This window comes from Halichoerus grypus, chromosome 2, assembly GCF_964656455.1.
Source record: "Halichoerus grypus chromosome 2, mHalGry1.hap1.1, whole genome shotgun sequence".
In the NCBI taxonomy this organism is placed as follows: Eukaryota; Metazoa; Chordata; class Mammalia; order Carnivora; family Phocidae; genus Halichoerus; species Halichoerus grypus.
The window spans coordinates 162439433-162454432 of NC_135713.1; the positions used below are offsets into that span (position 1 = coordinate 162439433).

Genomic DNA, 15000 nt, shown 5'->3' on the forward strand with positions numbered 1-15000 from the left:
AAGATTGAGATTTGGGTTTTCTATGTTAAAATGACAAGGTTTTCTTGGATTGTTAGTGTACTCTTTTTTTTTCTTTTTTAAGATTGTATTTATTTATTTGACAGAGAGAGACACAGCGAGAGAGGGAACACAAGCAGGGGGAGTGGCAGAGGGAGAAGCAGGCTTCCCGCTGAGCAGGGAGCCCGATGCAGGGCTCGATCCCAAGACCCTGGGATCATGACCTGAGCCAAAGGCAGACGCTTAACGACTGAGCCACCCAGGCGCCCCTGTTAGTGTACTTTTGATAAGAAATTGTAGACAAGGGGAACCCGGGTGGCGCAGTCGGTTAAGCGGCTTTGGTCGGTTGTGATCCCAGGGTCCTGGGATCGAGCCCCAGAGACCTACATCGGGCTCCCTGCTCAGCGGGGAGTCTGCTTCTCCCTCTGCCCCTCTCCTGGTGCTGCTTGTGCTTGCTCCCTGCCCCCACCACCCTCCATGTCAAATAAATTGATAAAATCTGAAAGAAAGGGAGAGAGAGAGAGAGAGAGAGAGAGAGAGAGAGAGGAGGGAGGGAGGGAGGGAGGGAGGGAGGGAAGGAAGGAAGGAAGGAAGGAAGGAAGGAAGGAAGGAAGGAAGGAAGGAAGGAATTTTAAAAAAGAAGAAAAAATTTTCTTCACCTGCCCAGGAAAACAAGGTTTCTATATTCATTTTTATCAGGTCTTTAATTATGTAAGAAAACGAAAACTTCTCAATATTAAAGGAGCTCAATTTTGCTAACTGTATAACCTTCTGTAGAATCTCCTGTGGGCACCTTGGTGAAACAGATAATAAAGTTTTAAGTTTTGTAATGATCTGTGACCCTATGTAGGCACGTGCCTTGAAACCTTCTGAGATGTTTCTTGGTTGGTCGGTCGGTCGGTCGGTCGGTCGGTCGGTCGGTCGGTCGGTTGGTTTGGCCGGCTGGCTGGCTGGCTGGCTGGCTGGCCGGCTGTTCATTCCTTCCTTCATTCATTTTCAACAGATGCTGAGAAAATCAAATCCTAAATAGAGTCTCTTGACTAATTAATCTAGTCTATTTGGTATGTTAAGTTACATGGGAAGCACTGTCAAACAAATAGTGATAAGCCTTCTTAGATTACATTATGTGCGTAAATGCTGCAACTGTTCCAAAAATTATATGAAATTCCCAAATATTTTTTTTTTTTAAGAATTTATTTATTTGAGAGAGAGAGAGCGAGAGAGAGAGAGAGCGAGCAAGAGAGCACCAGCACGGGGAGGGGCAGAGGGAGAGGGAGAAGCAGTTTCCCTGCTGACACAGGGCTCAAAATCCCAGGACCCTGGGGATCATGACCTGGACCAAAGGCAGCTGCCTAACCGACTGAGCCAACCCAGGTGCCCATAAAGTTTTTGTTTATTTGTTTTAGATTTTATTTATGTATTTGACAGAGAGAGACACAGCGAGAGAGGGAACAGAAGCAGGGGGAGTGGGAGAGGGAGAAGCAGGCTTTCTGCGGAGCAGGGAGCCTGATGCGGGGCTCGATCCTAGGACCCTGGGATCATGACCTGAGCCGAAGGCAGACGGACGCTTGACAACTGAGCCACCCAGGCGCTCCTCTGAGATTTTATTTTTTAAATAATCTCTACACTGAACGTGGGGCTCGAACTCACAACCCTGAGATCAAGAGTCGTGCTCTCTACCGACTGAGCCAGCCAGGTGCCCCTGGAATGTCATCTCGAAGAGACACATGCGTAGACTCAGATATAATGAGACTGCTTTAAGAAAGTCAGATTGACTTTATGGAGCCAATAAAGCCCCTTGGAAATGTTGGCCTGATAACCTTGCTTACAGAGGTCCCCTCAACCTTACCAGGTGAGTGAAGAGTGCCACCTCCTGGCAGATGCCGGAACTTCAGGAAATTTGGAGGGCCTCAAAGAAGAGAGGAATTCACCCAAATCTACAAGTCTTGCAGGCGAATCTGATGGCAAATATTTGGCTTGGTTCTCGGCTTTAAAAAGGCAGTTAAAGGATCAATCTAAAATTCCTTATAAAAAGCTCCATCAAAGCAGATTTAAAAGAAGGAAAGGAAAAAGAAAAGAGAAAAAAGACCCCATATATGGTCAACTGCTATTCTTGCTGTCCCTACGTAGATGATTGGGCCAAGTTTGTTAAAACTGGACTTGTTTTACAAACAAATTAATCTTCATTTGGCTATCTTTGACAGGAATGAAGGTGACTTTAGAGAGAAAGATTATATTTCAATGACACACTTTTGTGAGTGTTAGAGTAATTATCTTTGAACGTTTGTTGTTTGCCTATAAAACTGGACTGGATCCTGGATCCTTCTGGTTTCCTTGAGTATCTGACTGTGACTCTTCAAACTAAGGTTTCCAACATTCTCCCATTCTCTTATCTTACAATCATTAAGAACTAAAACTGTCCTTTTTCCTGAAGTCTGGCAAATGAAAGCTGGACAACTTGAAATAAATTTCAGGGAAATGACCACAATAACTCATATATAGACAATCTTTGTGCCTGTTGCTCTATGAGTCACTCAAAATGAGACATTTGAACTATACACCGGAAAAATCCGTCAGATTGCCCCTGCCCACTCCCACTCTATTGGAGGATGCTTCAAGCCTGACATCTAGAGACCTTCTCACTGGCAGCACTCTGGACTTAGACGCCAGGTGTATCCCTTAGTTCCAACCATGAACCAGTGTTTTCCTTTTGTTTCCATAGAAATGCCTCTTATTAACTACGAGATCACTTGCTGAATGAGGCAGAGTCTATGATCCTTAATTCCACCTTGCTGCACCTGTATTAACTCCTCTTTGGAAAATAAGAACCCATATAAATAGGGGCACCTGGCTGGCTCAGCTGGTAGAACATGCGACTCTAGATCTCGGGGTTGTGAGTTCGAGCCCCACATTGGGTGTAGAGATTACTTAATAGAAATCTTAAAAGAAAAAAAAAGAAAGAAAAAAGAACCCATGTAAATAAAATCAAACACTAAGCTACTTGGCTACCAGAAGCCCTTCACCACCACTACCTCCCCCCCCCCCCCAGGGGAGGGGCTCAGACTAATTTACTGATCTGTATTCTTGGATACCCACCGATATCAGATCAATTTGAGAGAGAATGAGAGAATTGGGTTTGACTCTACTGTTACTATTCCTTAGACTACACTTGGGGATAAAATCAATGGTGTCATGTAGTACCAAACCATGTAGAAAAATAACCAAGTTCTCAGATAAGGAACTATCTCTGAGACCCCCTCCCTTAGCACAAGGGACCAAAAGTTGCGACCTGCACTGTCTCAGATCCTTCCATTCCAAAGCCTCCACTGCACCTTAATTCAGCTTGAAGCAGTTAAATAAAGAAGGCAGACCTCTGCCCATGTTTCATAGAAATGGAATGCAGGATGGACAAGGGGAAATTTTAACAGGGAAAAATGTAGCATGTCTGACTCCCTGTTATTTTTATTCCCTTTTAACCTGTAGGTTGAAAACTTCTGTTTAGCCCTGAACATAGCCATGTTACAGCTAAGATTTACAGAAACTGTTGTTTGCCCAAAACCTACCTCCCCTGAGGAGATGGAAGAATAGCCACAGCCATCATCATCCCAATTCCCTAAGACTGAGGAATGACCATAACTTGGTGGTGGGTGGTGGTGGTGGGGGGGGGGGGGGGGGGATTGAAACCGTGCCCCATAAGGTTAATGAGGTTGATGCTAGCAGAAAGCTTAAAGCTTGTTTTTCAGGGAACTGTTTCCCCCTAATCAGCTATTGTGTCTTTTCAGGCCCTGCTACCAAATACTGGCTGTCTCTGCAGAAGTCTGGACTCAAGGTCAACTGATAATGGCTGCAGCCTATGAACAAGCAAGGTCCTGATTCCTTACCTGAGAAAAGGAGCCTAAGACCCCATCCAGGTTGTACCAGCTCTCAGAGCATGCCCACAGCCTCTTCTCCTTGTCCTCAGATAACCTCCTGACATCAGGGACTCAGTTTTGCCTCATTCACATGTCAGGTCTCCACCCCGAAGTAAACATGGGAATCTACGGTACATATGTTTCCTGAATATACGTGCTCCATCTTTCGCCATGAATAATCATAAATGTCCCTGCCCTTTTCCTTTTTGAAGTTTGATTGTTTGTTTTTATTTATTTATTTCAGAGAGAGAGAGAGAGAGAGAGAGAGACAGAGAGACAGAGAGAGAGACACACACAGAGAGACAGAGAGAGAAACAGAGAGAGAGAGAGAGAGAGAGAGAGAGACAGAGAGCTTGTGCGCATGGGTGGGTGGAGGGGCAGAGGGAGAGGGAGAAGACTCCCCATTGAGCAGGGAGCCCCAGAGGGGTGGGGCTCGATCCCAGTACCCTGAGATCATGACCTGAGCTGAAGGCAGATGCTAAACCGGCAGCCACCCAGGCGCCCCTCCATTCCATTTTTTTTTTTTTAAAGAGATAAACATTACATACTTTATTTTTAAAAATTCATTCATTCATTCATTCATTCATTCATTCATTTTTCATCATCTGTGGTCCCAGTGTAGGGCTTGAACTCAGGACCCTGACTGAGATCAAGAGTCATGTGCTGTTCTGACTGAGCCACCCAGGTGCTCCCCTTCTGTTCCATATTTTAAACAACCCTGGGATCACGGCTCAGAGTCACAATTGGCCCAATGAGACTCACATTCACCCCTCTGTGCAGAGGTGCCATCTGTGGGGCTGGTTCCTGTTTGTCCATCTTCCTTCCTCCTCTTACTGGACAGGAAGGTGGTGTGCGAAAACAGCCAGTGACTATGTGGAATGAGACCGAGGATTTCCCTTGGGAAGCAGTTGGGAGAGGGAGGACAGGTCGATGGATAATCAATAAACTTTTTTTTTTTTTTAAGATTGTATTTATTTATTTGACACAGAGAGACACAGCGAGAGAGGGAACACAAGCAGGGGGAGTGGGAGAGGGAGAAGCGGGCTTCCCGTGGAGCAGGGAGCCAGATGCGAGGCCCGATCCCAGGACCCTGGGATCATGACCTGAGCCGAAGGCACATGCTTAACGACTGAGCCACCCAGGCGCCCCAACAATCAATAAACTGTTAATGTTGCTTTAGAGGAGTGTGCTTGCTGGGCCCATAACTCGGTGGATGAGTTAGAACAGTCCCTGTCAGGCCTCCCTTAGCCCTTAGCCCTTAGCCCTTATCACTCCATGCTTGTGTTTGGCCTCTGACCGCTAAGATACCACCATCATGTGTTCAAGGTCCTCCTCAGACTCAGCCAGCCACACCATGCCACACCCTCCTACCTGCACACCCACCCCTGGAAGGCATTATAGTAAGACATCATCCCCCACATTCATGATTCCCAAAGGGTTTACTGGAGTTTCCTGGGTTAGGAAAAGGAGGGGACTCTTTTTGCCCCCAGATGAGGTGAGCTCTTCAGACACCCTCTTTCCCCTTCCCCTCCTCCCTCCCTCCCTTTCCTTCCTCCCTCCCTCCCTCCCTCCCTCCCTCCCTTCCTTATCTCTCTCCGAAATTTGCAAGCTGCAGCCTAAGGGTTAGGGGGAGTTGAGGAAAGCCATTGAATGGAGGGAAGCTCCAGGCTCTGACTTTAACAGAAAGCTTTCTGCATTTGAATGAAGCGATTGAATGAGGCCCATTAGAATGGATCACCCTGAACGTCCCATCAGCCGCCCCAGCCCCACCCCATCCTCCCCCCCCAACTGAAGTTCTCTGGTCGAATTGGAACAGTGGGGGGGGGGGGGGGCTGTCCATCCTAAGTTGGCAACTAGGCCCCTGGCCCATAGGGAAAAAAATCACGCACGGGTACAGATGAGTTGGTAGCTCAGGCAAAGTGGTCAAAGTGTTGGCAAGGTTTCTGTGGATGAGGGGAGATTTGTTCTGGGACCACCCTCCCATATACATCTCTGGCTGAGAAGTGGGCAGGGGAGCCCTGTGGGGGTGGGGGGGGCGGGACCCACATCTGGAGCTCGGCGTGGACTATAGCCGCTGCCTGCCCGGGTGTGTGTGCCTGTGTGTGTGTGTGTGTGGGGGGGCGCTGAGGGCTAAGGGCTGAGGGTGGTGGGGTCTGCTCACGCTGACTCCTGCAACTCAATTCATTCTGGGAACCTTCTGTTGTTTCTGCTGAGGTGCCAGGTGCTGTGATGACCAAAGCTAAACTCCTCTCTTTGCCTAGTTCTTAAAAGGCCTGATTCTAAATGGGCAGAAGACATGAACAGACATTTTTTCAAAGAAGACATCCAAATGGCCAACAGACACATGAAAAAGTGTTCAATATCGCTCGGCATCAGGGAAATCCAAATCAAAACCTCAATGAGATACCACCTCACACCAGTCAGAATGGCTAAAATTAACAAGTCAGGAAATGACAGATGTTGGCGGGGATGTGGAGAAAGGGGAACCCTCCTACACTGTTGGTGGGAATGCAAGCTGGTGCAGCCACTCTGGAAAACAGTATGGAGGTTCCTCAAAAAGTTGAAAACAGAGCTACCATATGATCCAGCAATTGCACTACTGGGTATTTACCCCAAAGATACAAAAGTAGGGACCCGAAAGGCTACGTGCACCCCGATGTTTATAGCAGCAATGTCCACAATAGCCAAACTGTGGAAAGAGCCAAGATGTCCATCAACAGATGAATGGATAAAGAAGATGTGGTATATATATACAATGGAATATTATGCAGCCATCAAAAGGAATGAGATCTTGCCATTTGCAACGACGTGGATGGAACTGGAGGGTATTATGCTGAGCGAAATAAGTCAAACAGAGAAAGACATGTATCCTATGACCTCACTGATATGAGGAATTCTTAATCTCAGGAAACAAACTGAGGGTTGCTGGAGTGGGGGGTGGGGTGGGAGGGATGGGGTGACTGGGTGATGGACACTGGGGAGGGTATGTGCTATGGTGAGCGCTGTGAATTGTGCAAGACTGTTGAATCTCAGATCTGGACCTCTGAAACAAATAATGCAATATATGTTAAGAAAGAAAAAAAGAAGAAGAATGTAGCAGGAGGGGAAGAATGAAGGGGGGGAAATCAGAGGGGGAGAAGAACCATGAGAGACGATGGACTCTGAAAAACAAACTGAGGGTTCTAGAGGGGAGGGGGGTGGGAGGATGGGTTAGCCTGGTGATGGGTATTGAGGAGGGCACGTTCTGCATGGAGCACTGGGTGTTATGCACAAACAATGAATCATGGAACACTATATCGAAAACTAATGATGTAATGTATGGGGATTAACATAACAATAAAAAAATAAAAAATAAAAGGCCTGATTCTCCTGTTATCTTGTTAAATGGACTGACCCCTGCACCCTCCCATCCTGCCAGACCCCTTGTGCAAATACTTCCACTTGAAGAGTTCTTTCTCTGAATCCAGAAAATAAACAAACAACACCCACCACCCACACCCACCCCATTGCCACAAATACCTAGCAAAGACAAAGCTAGCTGGTCTCCTTCTGCCTCAAGGCACTTTAGAGAGTCACTCTCTTACACACACCTTAGGCTCCATTACAGGCTGCTGTCTCCCTTTCTCTGGCACAATTCCATCCCTGGAGGAGCCCCATATCGCATCTGCAGCCGTGAGCTGGAGACAGTATGCTCAAGTAACCGGGTGGTAGCACCGTAACTTTGAAATGACCTACACCCCAAGTCATCCATAAACACGGTCCCTGGAAATCTTTGACATTCACGTGCCTCTGATGAAATCCTTGCTTTGGAAACTCCAGCACCCATAGCCAATCTTGTCCATGTTCTGCTAACCTTTGCTCGCCCTCTGTTCGCCTGATATTTTGCCTGATTGTTTACACAGAAATTAGATCCCATCCGGCAAGAGCTGAATCCGAGTCCTCTGCTCACCCCACGACGGAAAAGAATATGCACAGGCCTGCATCCCTCTTCTCCTTCTCCACCATGTCAGAAGAAAAGGTGGCCCTCCCTCCTCCCATCAAAACCCAAACCCGAGATAAGACTTAGATATAAAGGAAACCAGCATACTGTTTTGAACTATAGACACTTGTAAAAACTAGCAGCAGCAGCAAGCAAGGAAACACACAAACCACCACCCCACCACAGGTGCAAGGAGGGTGCGCTGACTCACTGAATCTCCCCCTTTTCTCCCCAGAAGCATCCCCCACCCATCCCCCCGGAAGATGTCCTCCCTATGCCAGAAGGGGAGTGAGTGACGTTCTTTTCTTCCTTTTTTTGTTTTTAATTATTCTTTTTAAAAGACTTGTATTTATTTGAGAGAAGGGGTGGGGGGAGGGAGGGAGGGGGAGAGAGAGAGAGAGAGAGAGAGAGAGAGAGAGAGAGAGAGAGGGAGAGAGAGAGAGAGAGGAAAGCAGACTCTCCGTGGAGCAGGGAGCCCGACGTGGGGCTGGATCCCGGGACCCTGAGCTCGGGGCCTGAGCCGAAGGCAGGCAGACGGTTCACGGATTGAGCCAGCCAGGCGCCCCAGCTTTCTTGTTTCTTTGTCTGCCTGCTTGCCTGCGTGTGGGGTCTGTGGATGTCTGATGCCTGTCCTGTGATTTCGTGGGGAGGTGGGCCATCTTTCCTCCTTCGAATGGCCTTTGCGCATTTGTCAAACTTCTGTCGGGCTTGGGCCTATCTGTTTGGGTATCTGTTCCGTTCCATCCGTCGACGTGTCTCTTTTGTCTGCCAACATCACAGGGTCTCTATCGCCTGTATACATAAGCATTAAACGGGGCTGGCCGGGGGTGGGGGGGGAGGGGGGGAGACGACGACTTTATTTCCTGAGTTTTGTTTTGTTTTCTTCGAAATCACCACAGCGATTCTAATTCCTTTTGCCTGTCTGCTTGTTTATGTAATCTGTACACCCATCCAGTGCGGTGCTGGAACTCACGACCCCCGCAGATCAAGAGTCGCGGTCACGTGGGCCTCCTCCGACCGAGCCAGCCAGGTGCCCTGAAGTACGTGTACTTGAAAAACCGATGTGACCATGAGAGACAATGGACTCTGAAAAACAAACTGAGGGTTCTAGAGGGGAGGGGGTTGGGAGGATGGGTTAGCCTGGTGATGGGTATTGAGGAGGGCACGTTCTGCATGGAGCACTGGGTGTTATGCACAAACAATGAATCATGGAACACTATATCGAAAACTAATGATGTAATGTAGGGGGATTAACATAACAATAAAAAAAAATAAAAAAAAAAACCGATGTGAAGCCTGCACCCGTGACCTTTTTTTTTTTTTTTTATTAGATGCACCCGTGAAGTGTTTACTGCGAAACCTTTTGATCGTCGCACTCTTGAGTTGAGGCCGTACCAGTAAAGAACGTAGTTTAGCCAACTGAGGAAGAGATCAGCTTTAAAGGAAAACCTTCTTTTCACGTTTGTGATGTCTGGTCCATTCTCTCAACTCGATCGATGTCCAGCCTTCAGAGCCACATTATTTGCTTGGTTTCTCTCTCGTCTGTGCTTCCTCGTGTACTTTCCTAATGCTCAGGATTTATGGTTTACGGAGAACAGTTTTCAGCCTGGTGTGTGTGTGTGGGGAGGGGGGGTGCGGGGGGAATGTTGTGAAGTGGGATCAGGGATTCACGCGGGTAAGGAGGAGGCAAGGAGAAAGGCTTGGTTGGGAAGGAAACCATTAAAGGTCCATGTTGAAATGGTGAAGTTTATTTTATTTATTTATTTATTTTTTTTTTTTCCAGATTTTATTTATTTATTTGACAGAGAGAGACAGCGAGAGAGAGAGAGAGAGAGAGAGAGAGAGAGAGAGAGAGAGAGAACACGGGCAGGGGGAGTGGGAGAGGGAGAAGCAGGCCTCCCGCGGAGCAGGGAGCCCGACGTGGGGCTCGATCCCGGGACCCTGGGCTCGTGTGACCTGAGCCGAAGGCGGGCGCTTAACGACTGAGCCACCCCCCAGGCGCCCCGAAATGGTGAAGTTTTTTTTTTTTTTTTAATTTTTTTTATTGTTATGTTAATCCCCATACATTACATCATTAGTTTTAGATATAGTGTTCCATGATTCATTGTTTGTGCATAACACCCAGTGCTCCATGCAGAACGTGCCCTCCTCAATACCCATCACCAGGCTAACCCATCCTCCCAACCCCCTCCCCTCTAGAACCCCCAGTTTGTTTTTCAGAGTCCATCGTCTCTCATGGTTCTTCTCCTCCTCCGATTTCCCCCCCTTCATTCTTCCCCTCCTGCTACATTCTTCTTCTTCTTTTTTTCTTTCTTAACATATATTGCATTATTTGTTTCAGAGGTACAGATCTGAGATTCAACAGTCCTGCACAATTCACAGCGCTTACCAGAACACATACCCTCCCCAGTGTCCATCACCCAGTCACCCCATCCCTCCCACCCCACCCCCCACTCCAGCAACCCTCAGTTTGTTTCCTGAGATTAAGAATTCCTCATATCAGTGAGGTCATATGATACATGTCTTTCTCTCTTTGACTTATTTCGCTCAGCATAATACCCTCCAGTTCCATCCACGTCGTTGCAAATGGCAAGATCTTATTCCTTTTGATGGCTGCATAATATTCCATTGCATATATATACCACATCTTCTTTATCCATTCATCTGTTGATGGACATCTTGGCTCTTTCCACAGTTTGGCTATTGTGGACATTGCTGCTATAAACATCGGGGTGCACGTAGCCTTTCGGGTCCCTACTTTTGTATCTTTGGGGTAAATACCCAGTAGTGCAATTGCTGGATCATATGGTAGCTCTATTTTCAACTTTTTGAGGAACCTCCATACTGTTTTCCAGAGTGGCTGCACCAGCTTGCATTCCCACCAACAGTGTAGGAGGGTTCCCCTTTCTCCGCATCCCCGCCAACATCTGTCACCGAAATGGTGAAGTTTAATGTAGTAAGAGTTACCTTTAATCGAAGGAATTCTTGCTGGAGGTTGCTTCTCCCCTCTCCTCCCTGGATAGGGGAGTGAAGTTTTTTCGAGGTCCCTAGTGGACACAGAAAGCGTTCAAGGGCCCATAGCACCTATGGATGGGGCTCTGTTGCCCTCTAGTGTCCTATCCTCTGCTACTGCTGTTCGTGGTTTCCTCTGACGACTTAGTCGTCACAGGTGTCTATCTTTGATGGTTAATGCTGCTCGGTGTCGGTTGTTTGTGTGTTTGTTTTTGAAAGCTTTTTGAGTGATCATCCAGCGTGGTGCTGGAACTCACGACCCCTGCAGATCAAGAGTCGCAGTCGCGTGGGCCTCCTCCGACCGGAGCCAGTCAGGTGCCCTGAAATGCGTTTAGTTGAAAAAGGAAAAAAGAAAAAACAAAAAACGAAGAAACAAAAAACAAAACCCAAACCTTTTTTTTTTTTCTTTTTTTTCCTTTACGGGTCAGAGGAAGTTCTACGCCTTGTTTTTCTTTTACCCTTAATAGCACGGAACAGTTCTTCTTCTTCTTCATCATCATCATCATCATCATCAATATTTAGCTCTTCTAGAGCACCTCCCCCGCCCGCCGCGTACTAGTGTTGGACGGCACGGATGTCCCGGAACTGGATTTATTGAGTGAACGGCTATTTTAACTCCCTTCCTCCCCATTCCGCGCCTCCCCCCGCCCCCGCCCCCGCCCCCGCCCCCGCCCCCGCCCCCGCCCCCGGCCCGCCCCCGCCCCCCGCCCCCGCCCCCGCCCCCGCCCCCGCCCCGTTTGTTGTCCTTGGGCGTTATCGTGGTACGTGCAGAGACGGATTCGGTTTGCAGCTTTCTGGGGGCGGTGTGTGTGTCAATCCCCCCCCCCCCCCTTGCTGTCCTGAGCTTTCTTCGTGTGCTTCAGAGAGACCTCCTCCTCCCCTTAAAATGATAGAAGGTAGAAGGTTCATCGGTGGTGGTTGTCGGAGTACTCGCCTGGTGTCGGTTTTACGGTCCTTGCCCGCCGAAATTTGTCTTAAGTCCTCCCGGAAGCCCGGGCGCCGCAGGTGTGCCACTGTGGGAGGCCCGTGCGGGGAATTTTCCGCTCGTGTCCGCTTCTCCCGGGGCGCGTCCCGTGGCCAGTTGGCCCCCTTTCCGGCGGCAGCGGCCCGGACGCGTTTTCCAAGTCTCCCCTGGGCTGCTGGAGTCGCGCCTGTGCCGGCCGGGAGCTCCCGAGGCCGCCGCCCCGGGGGCCGCCCGCCCTCCGCCCTCCGCCAGCCCCTCCGAAGCGGGCCGGGACGAGATCGGGCGGCCGGGCGGCCGGCTGTGCGCCTTGGCGGGCCCGCGATCCGGATCCGCCTCGTTGTTGTTCGCGCCGGTTGTCTCGCGCCACCTGGCGTCCGCTTTTATATAGCGTCTCCCCGCTGGAGCGTCGGCGATGTCGGCAAGGGATTGTATTTGGCCGCGGTTCCCGAGGCGGAGTTCCAGGAGGCCGGCGACGCTAGCGCGATCGTCCCGCTGTCTCCGGGCCGTCGGCGCGCGCTCCGCTCGCGGGAGATTGAGCCTCCAGGTTTGTAGGGTGGTGGTGGCGCCGCCGCCTCGCTCCCGGAGAGCCGCGTTGGGGGGCCGCCTGGACGGGTCGACCAGCACCCGCCGGTGCCCCCCCCCCTCCGCCCGCGGGGTTGCGGGGGGAAATGGGAGAGGCTGCGTCCGGCGCCCGGGCGCCATCCGGCCCCTGGCTCCCGTCGGTCGTTGGGCCTTCCGTGTCACGCTCGGGCGGTTGGGGACCGGCCTGAGCCTTGCGGGGAAGCCCGTGGATGGCGCGACGGGCCCGGCCGCGGGCACGCGTGGGGTCCCGGTCATCGGACCCGAGATTCTCACTAAGTTTTCCGAGGCCCGCTGCGGAGGTGGGGACCGGACCGGACCGGGTCGGGTCGGGCCGCGAGCGCCCCAGGGGCCCGGCTGCGGTTCCCGTTGAGGTCCGGCCTTCGGGGGGACGCCTCCGCGGTATCGCCCCCTTTCCTCAGTCCCGGCCGGGAGTCAGGGACCGGCATGGGGCGGTCCTGAGGCCCGGGGAGGAGGGCGTCCGCAGGGGCCTCCGTCGAACTTGGTGAGAATTTCTAAGTCCCAACATGGGGACGACAGGCGGACCCGGACCCGGACCCGGACCCGGACCCGGACCCGGACCCGGACCTCTCCGGGCCGCTCCCCACTCCCGCCAAGTCCCTACTCGCTGCCGGCTGCCACCACGTTCCCGGGGTCGACCAGATGGCCCTGGGGGCTCCGGGGGGAACCGGGGGTGATGGAATAGTGCTTGGGGGCCCGTGGCCGGGCCACGGTCCCAGGAGATCCCGGTGACCTGTGGCTAGGCCCCGCCGGGCGGCGCCAGCTATTTTCTCACCCGAAATGAGCGCTTTTTGCTGCCAGGTAGGTGCTGGCACGTTGTGTTGTGGTGATCCTCTCCTTAAGAGAGGTGGGCCTCTGGGCGTGTGGCAGGGCTCCGGGCTTGACCGTGATGCCAAGCCCGGCTCTGTCGCCGCTGGCTGGAGCCGTCCGCGTGGGCCTGTGCGGCGGCTCCTGTGCCTCCAGGTGGTCCAGGCCGTTGGTGCCGCCTCCGGTCTCCAGCACCCGAGGGCAGTGTGGGCAGGGGGCGCGTGGGTCCTTTACCCCGCGCACTTCACTCTGCAGGCACCCGGCTGCGGTCGTGACAACCCCCCATCCCGCAAGGCTCCGTGCCGCGTGTCAGGCATTCTCGTTTCTGGGGTTGTCCGGCTGTTCCCGCCCTAGGGTTTTCGAGGGGGTGTCGGTGAGGCTGAAGCAGGCTCCGTCGGGTTGCTGTCCTCACCGGCCTCTCCCCTCCTCGGGACCTTCTCGGGGTTTCTGTTTTGCCAGATCGATGTGGTGCTCTCGTGCTCTCCCGGGCCGGGCCTAAGCCGCGTCAGACGAGGGACGGACGTTCATGGCGAATGGGACCGCTCTTCTCGTTCTGCCCGCGGGCCCCTCGCTCCTTCACCTCTGCCCGCCGTGGCGGTGAGGTGGGGGGTGTGGGGGGGTGTGCAGGCTCCGGCCCGACCCCGCCCTCCCGTGTTCTGCCTGACGGCGCTCGCGGGACCGGGGTCCCCTGACGCAGCAGACACTCTCGCTTGCCTCCCCTGGCTTCGTGTGGTGCGCGGCCCTCCCCGCCACGGGGAGGGCCGTCCCGGCGCCGCGCTGCTCACCCGCTTGGGCGTGCTGAGCGCGTTGCGCGTGGCTCTCCGTGGTGCCCCTGGAGCGCTCCAGGTCGTCTCAGGTGCCCGAAGCCGAGCCGGTAGCGTCGTTTCCCGTTCCCAGCGACCCCCTCCCTCGGGCCACCGCTGTCGGTGGCGTGTCCGAGGAGCGGGTGGTGGAGTCGGTAAGGGAGGCCCACCCCGCCCCCCCGTGGGACGCGGGCGCCTCGTCGTCGCCTGCCACAAGCTGTGCTGGTGGTGGGGATTGGACTTTGGTGTGGGGCGTGTGAGCCGCTTGCGGCGGGCCGAGCCAGCGCCATGGCGCTTGGCCAACCGAGGGGCTGCTGCCTTTTTGCCCGGCATGCCGTGCCTGTCTCCGTTTGTCGTTGCCTCGCCCGAGGCGCGAGGCTCCCGGTGGTCGGTGACGTGAGCATGGCGTGTGTGGCAGGGCGGAGGCGGTCTCCTTCTGGGGTCCCGGCCGCGAGCGCTCAGGATTGCCCTGTTTGCCTGTCCCCTTGCCGCGTGAACCCACCGCCCGCCCCCCGGAGCCCTTGGCTTTGTAAGGCCTTTGGAACGCCGTTCCGCGGGGCCCGGCCGGGCGGGGGGGACGATTTGGGTGGGGGCGATGCGCCCTCGGTGAGAAAGCCTTCTCTAGCGATCCGAGAGGGTGCCTTGGGGTACCGGAACCCCCCAGCCGCCGCCCCTCCTCTGCGCGTGTAGTGTGGCCACCGACGCGGGGTGACTACCGTTGCGTGTTGGGCAGAGCTCTTCCTCTCTGTGAGGGGGTCTGATTTTGCCGGCCCCGCGGTGGGGCCGAGCGCCGCTCTTTGCCTACCGCGGCCTGCGCCTCCCCCCTCCGAGTCGGGGGAGGGTCCCGCCGGGCCTGGCCGGCGTCCGGCGCGTGGGGCTCCCGCGTGCGTGTGCGAGCGAGCGCGCGCGCGGCCGCTCCCTCGCGGT

At 53.1% G+C, this 15000-nt stretch overlaps 1 protein-coding gene across 2 annotated transcripts in view; it reads left to right on the forward strand.

Moving 5' to 3' along the window:
- Positions 1-11597: 11597 nt before the first annotated feature.
- LOC144381189 (uncharacterized) overlaps positions 11598-15000 on the forward strand; it is a 22840-nt gene continuing 19437 nt past the window's right edge. The window contains exon 1 of one of the 2 annotated variants that reach the window (XM_078068028.1): positions 11598-12407. In XM_078068028.1, coding sequence (XP_077924154.1) covers positions 11786-12407 — 622 coding nt within the window. In that variant the 5' untranslated portion in view covers positions 11598-11785. The remainder of the gene's footprint in view (positions 12408-15000) is intronic. The other variant, XM_078068027.1, reaches the window with a different exon arrangement.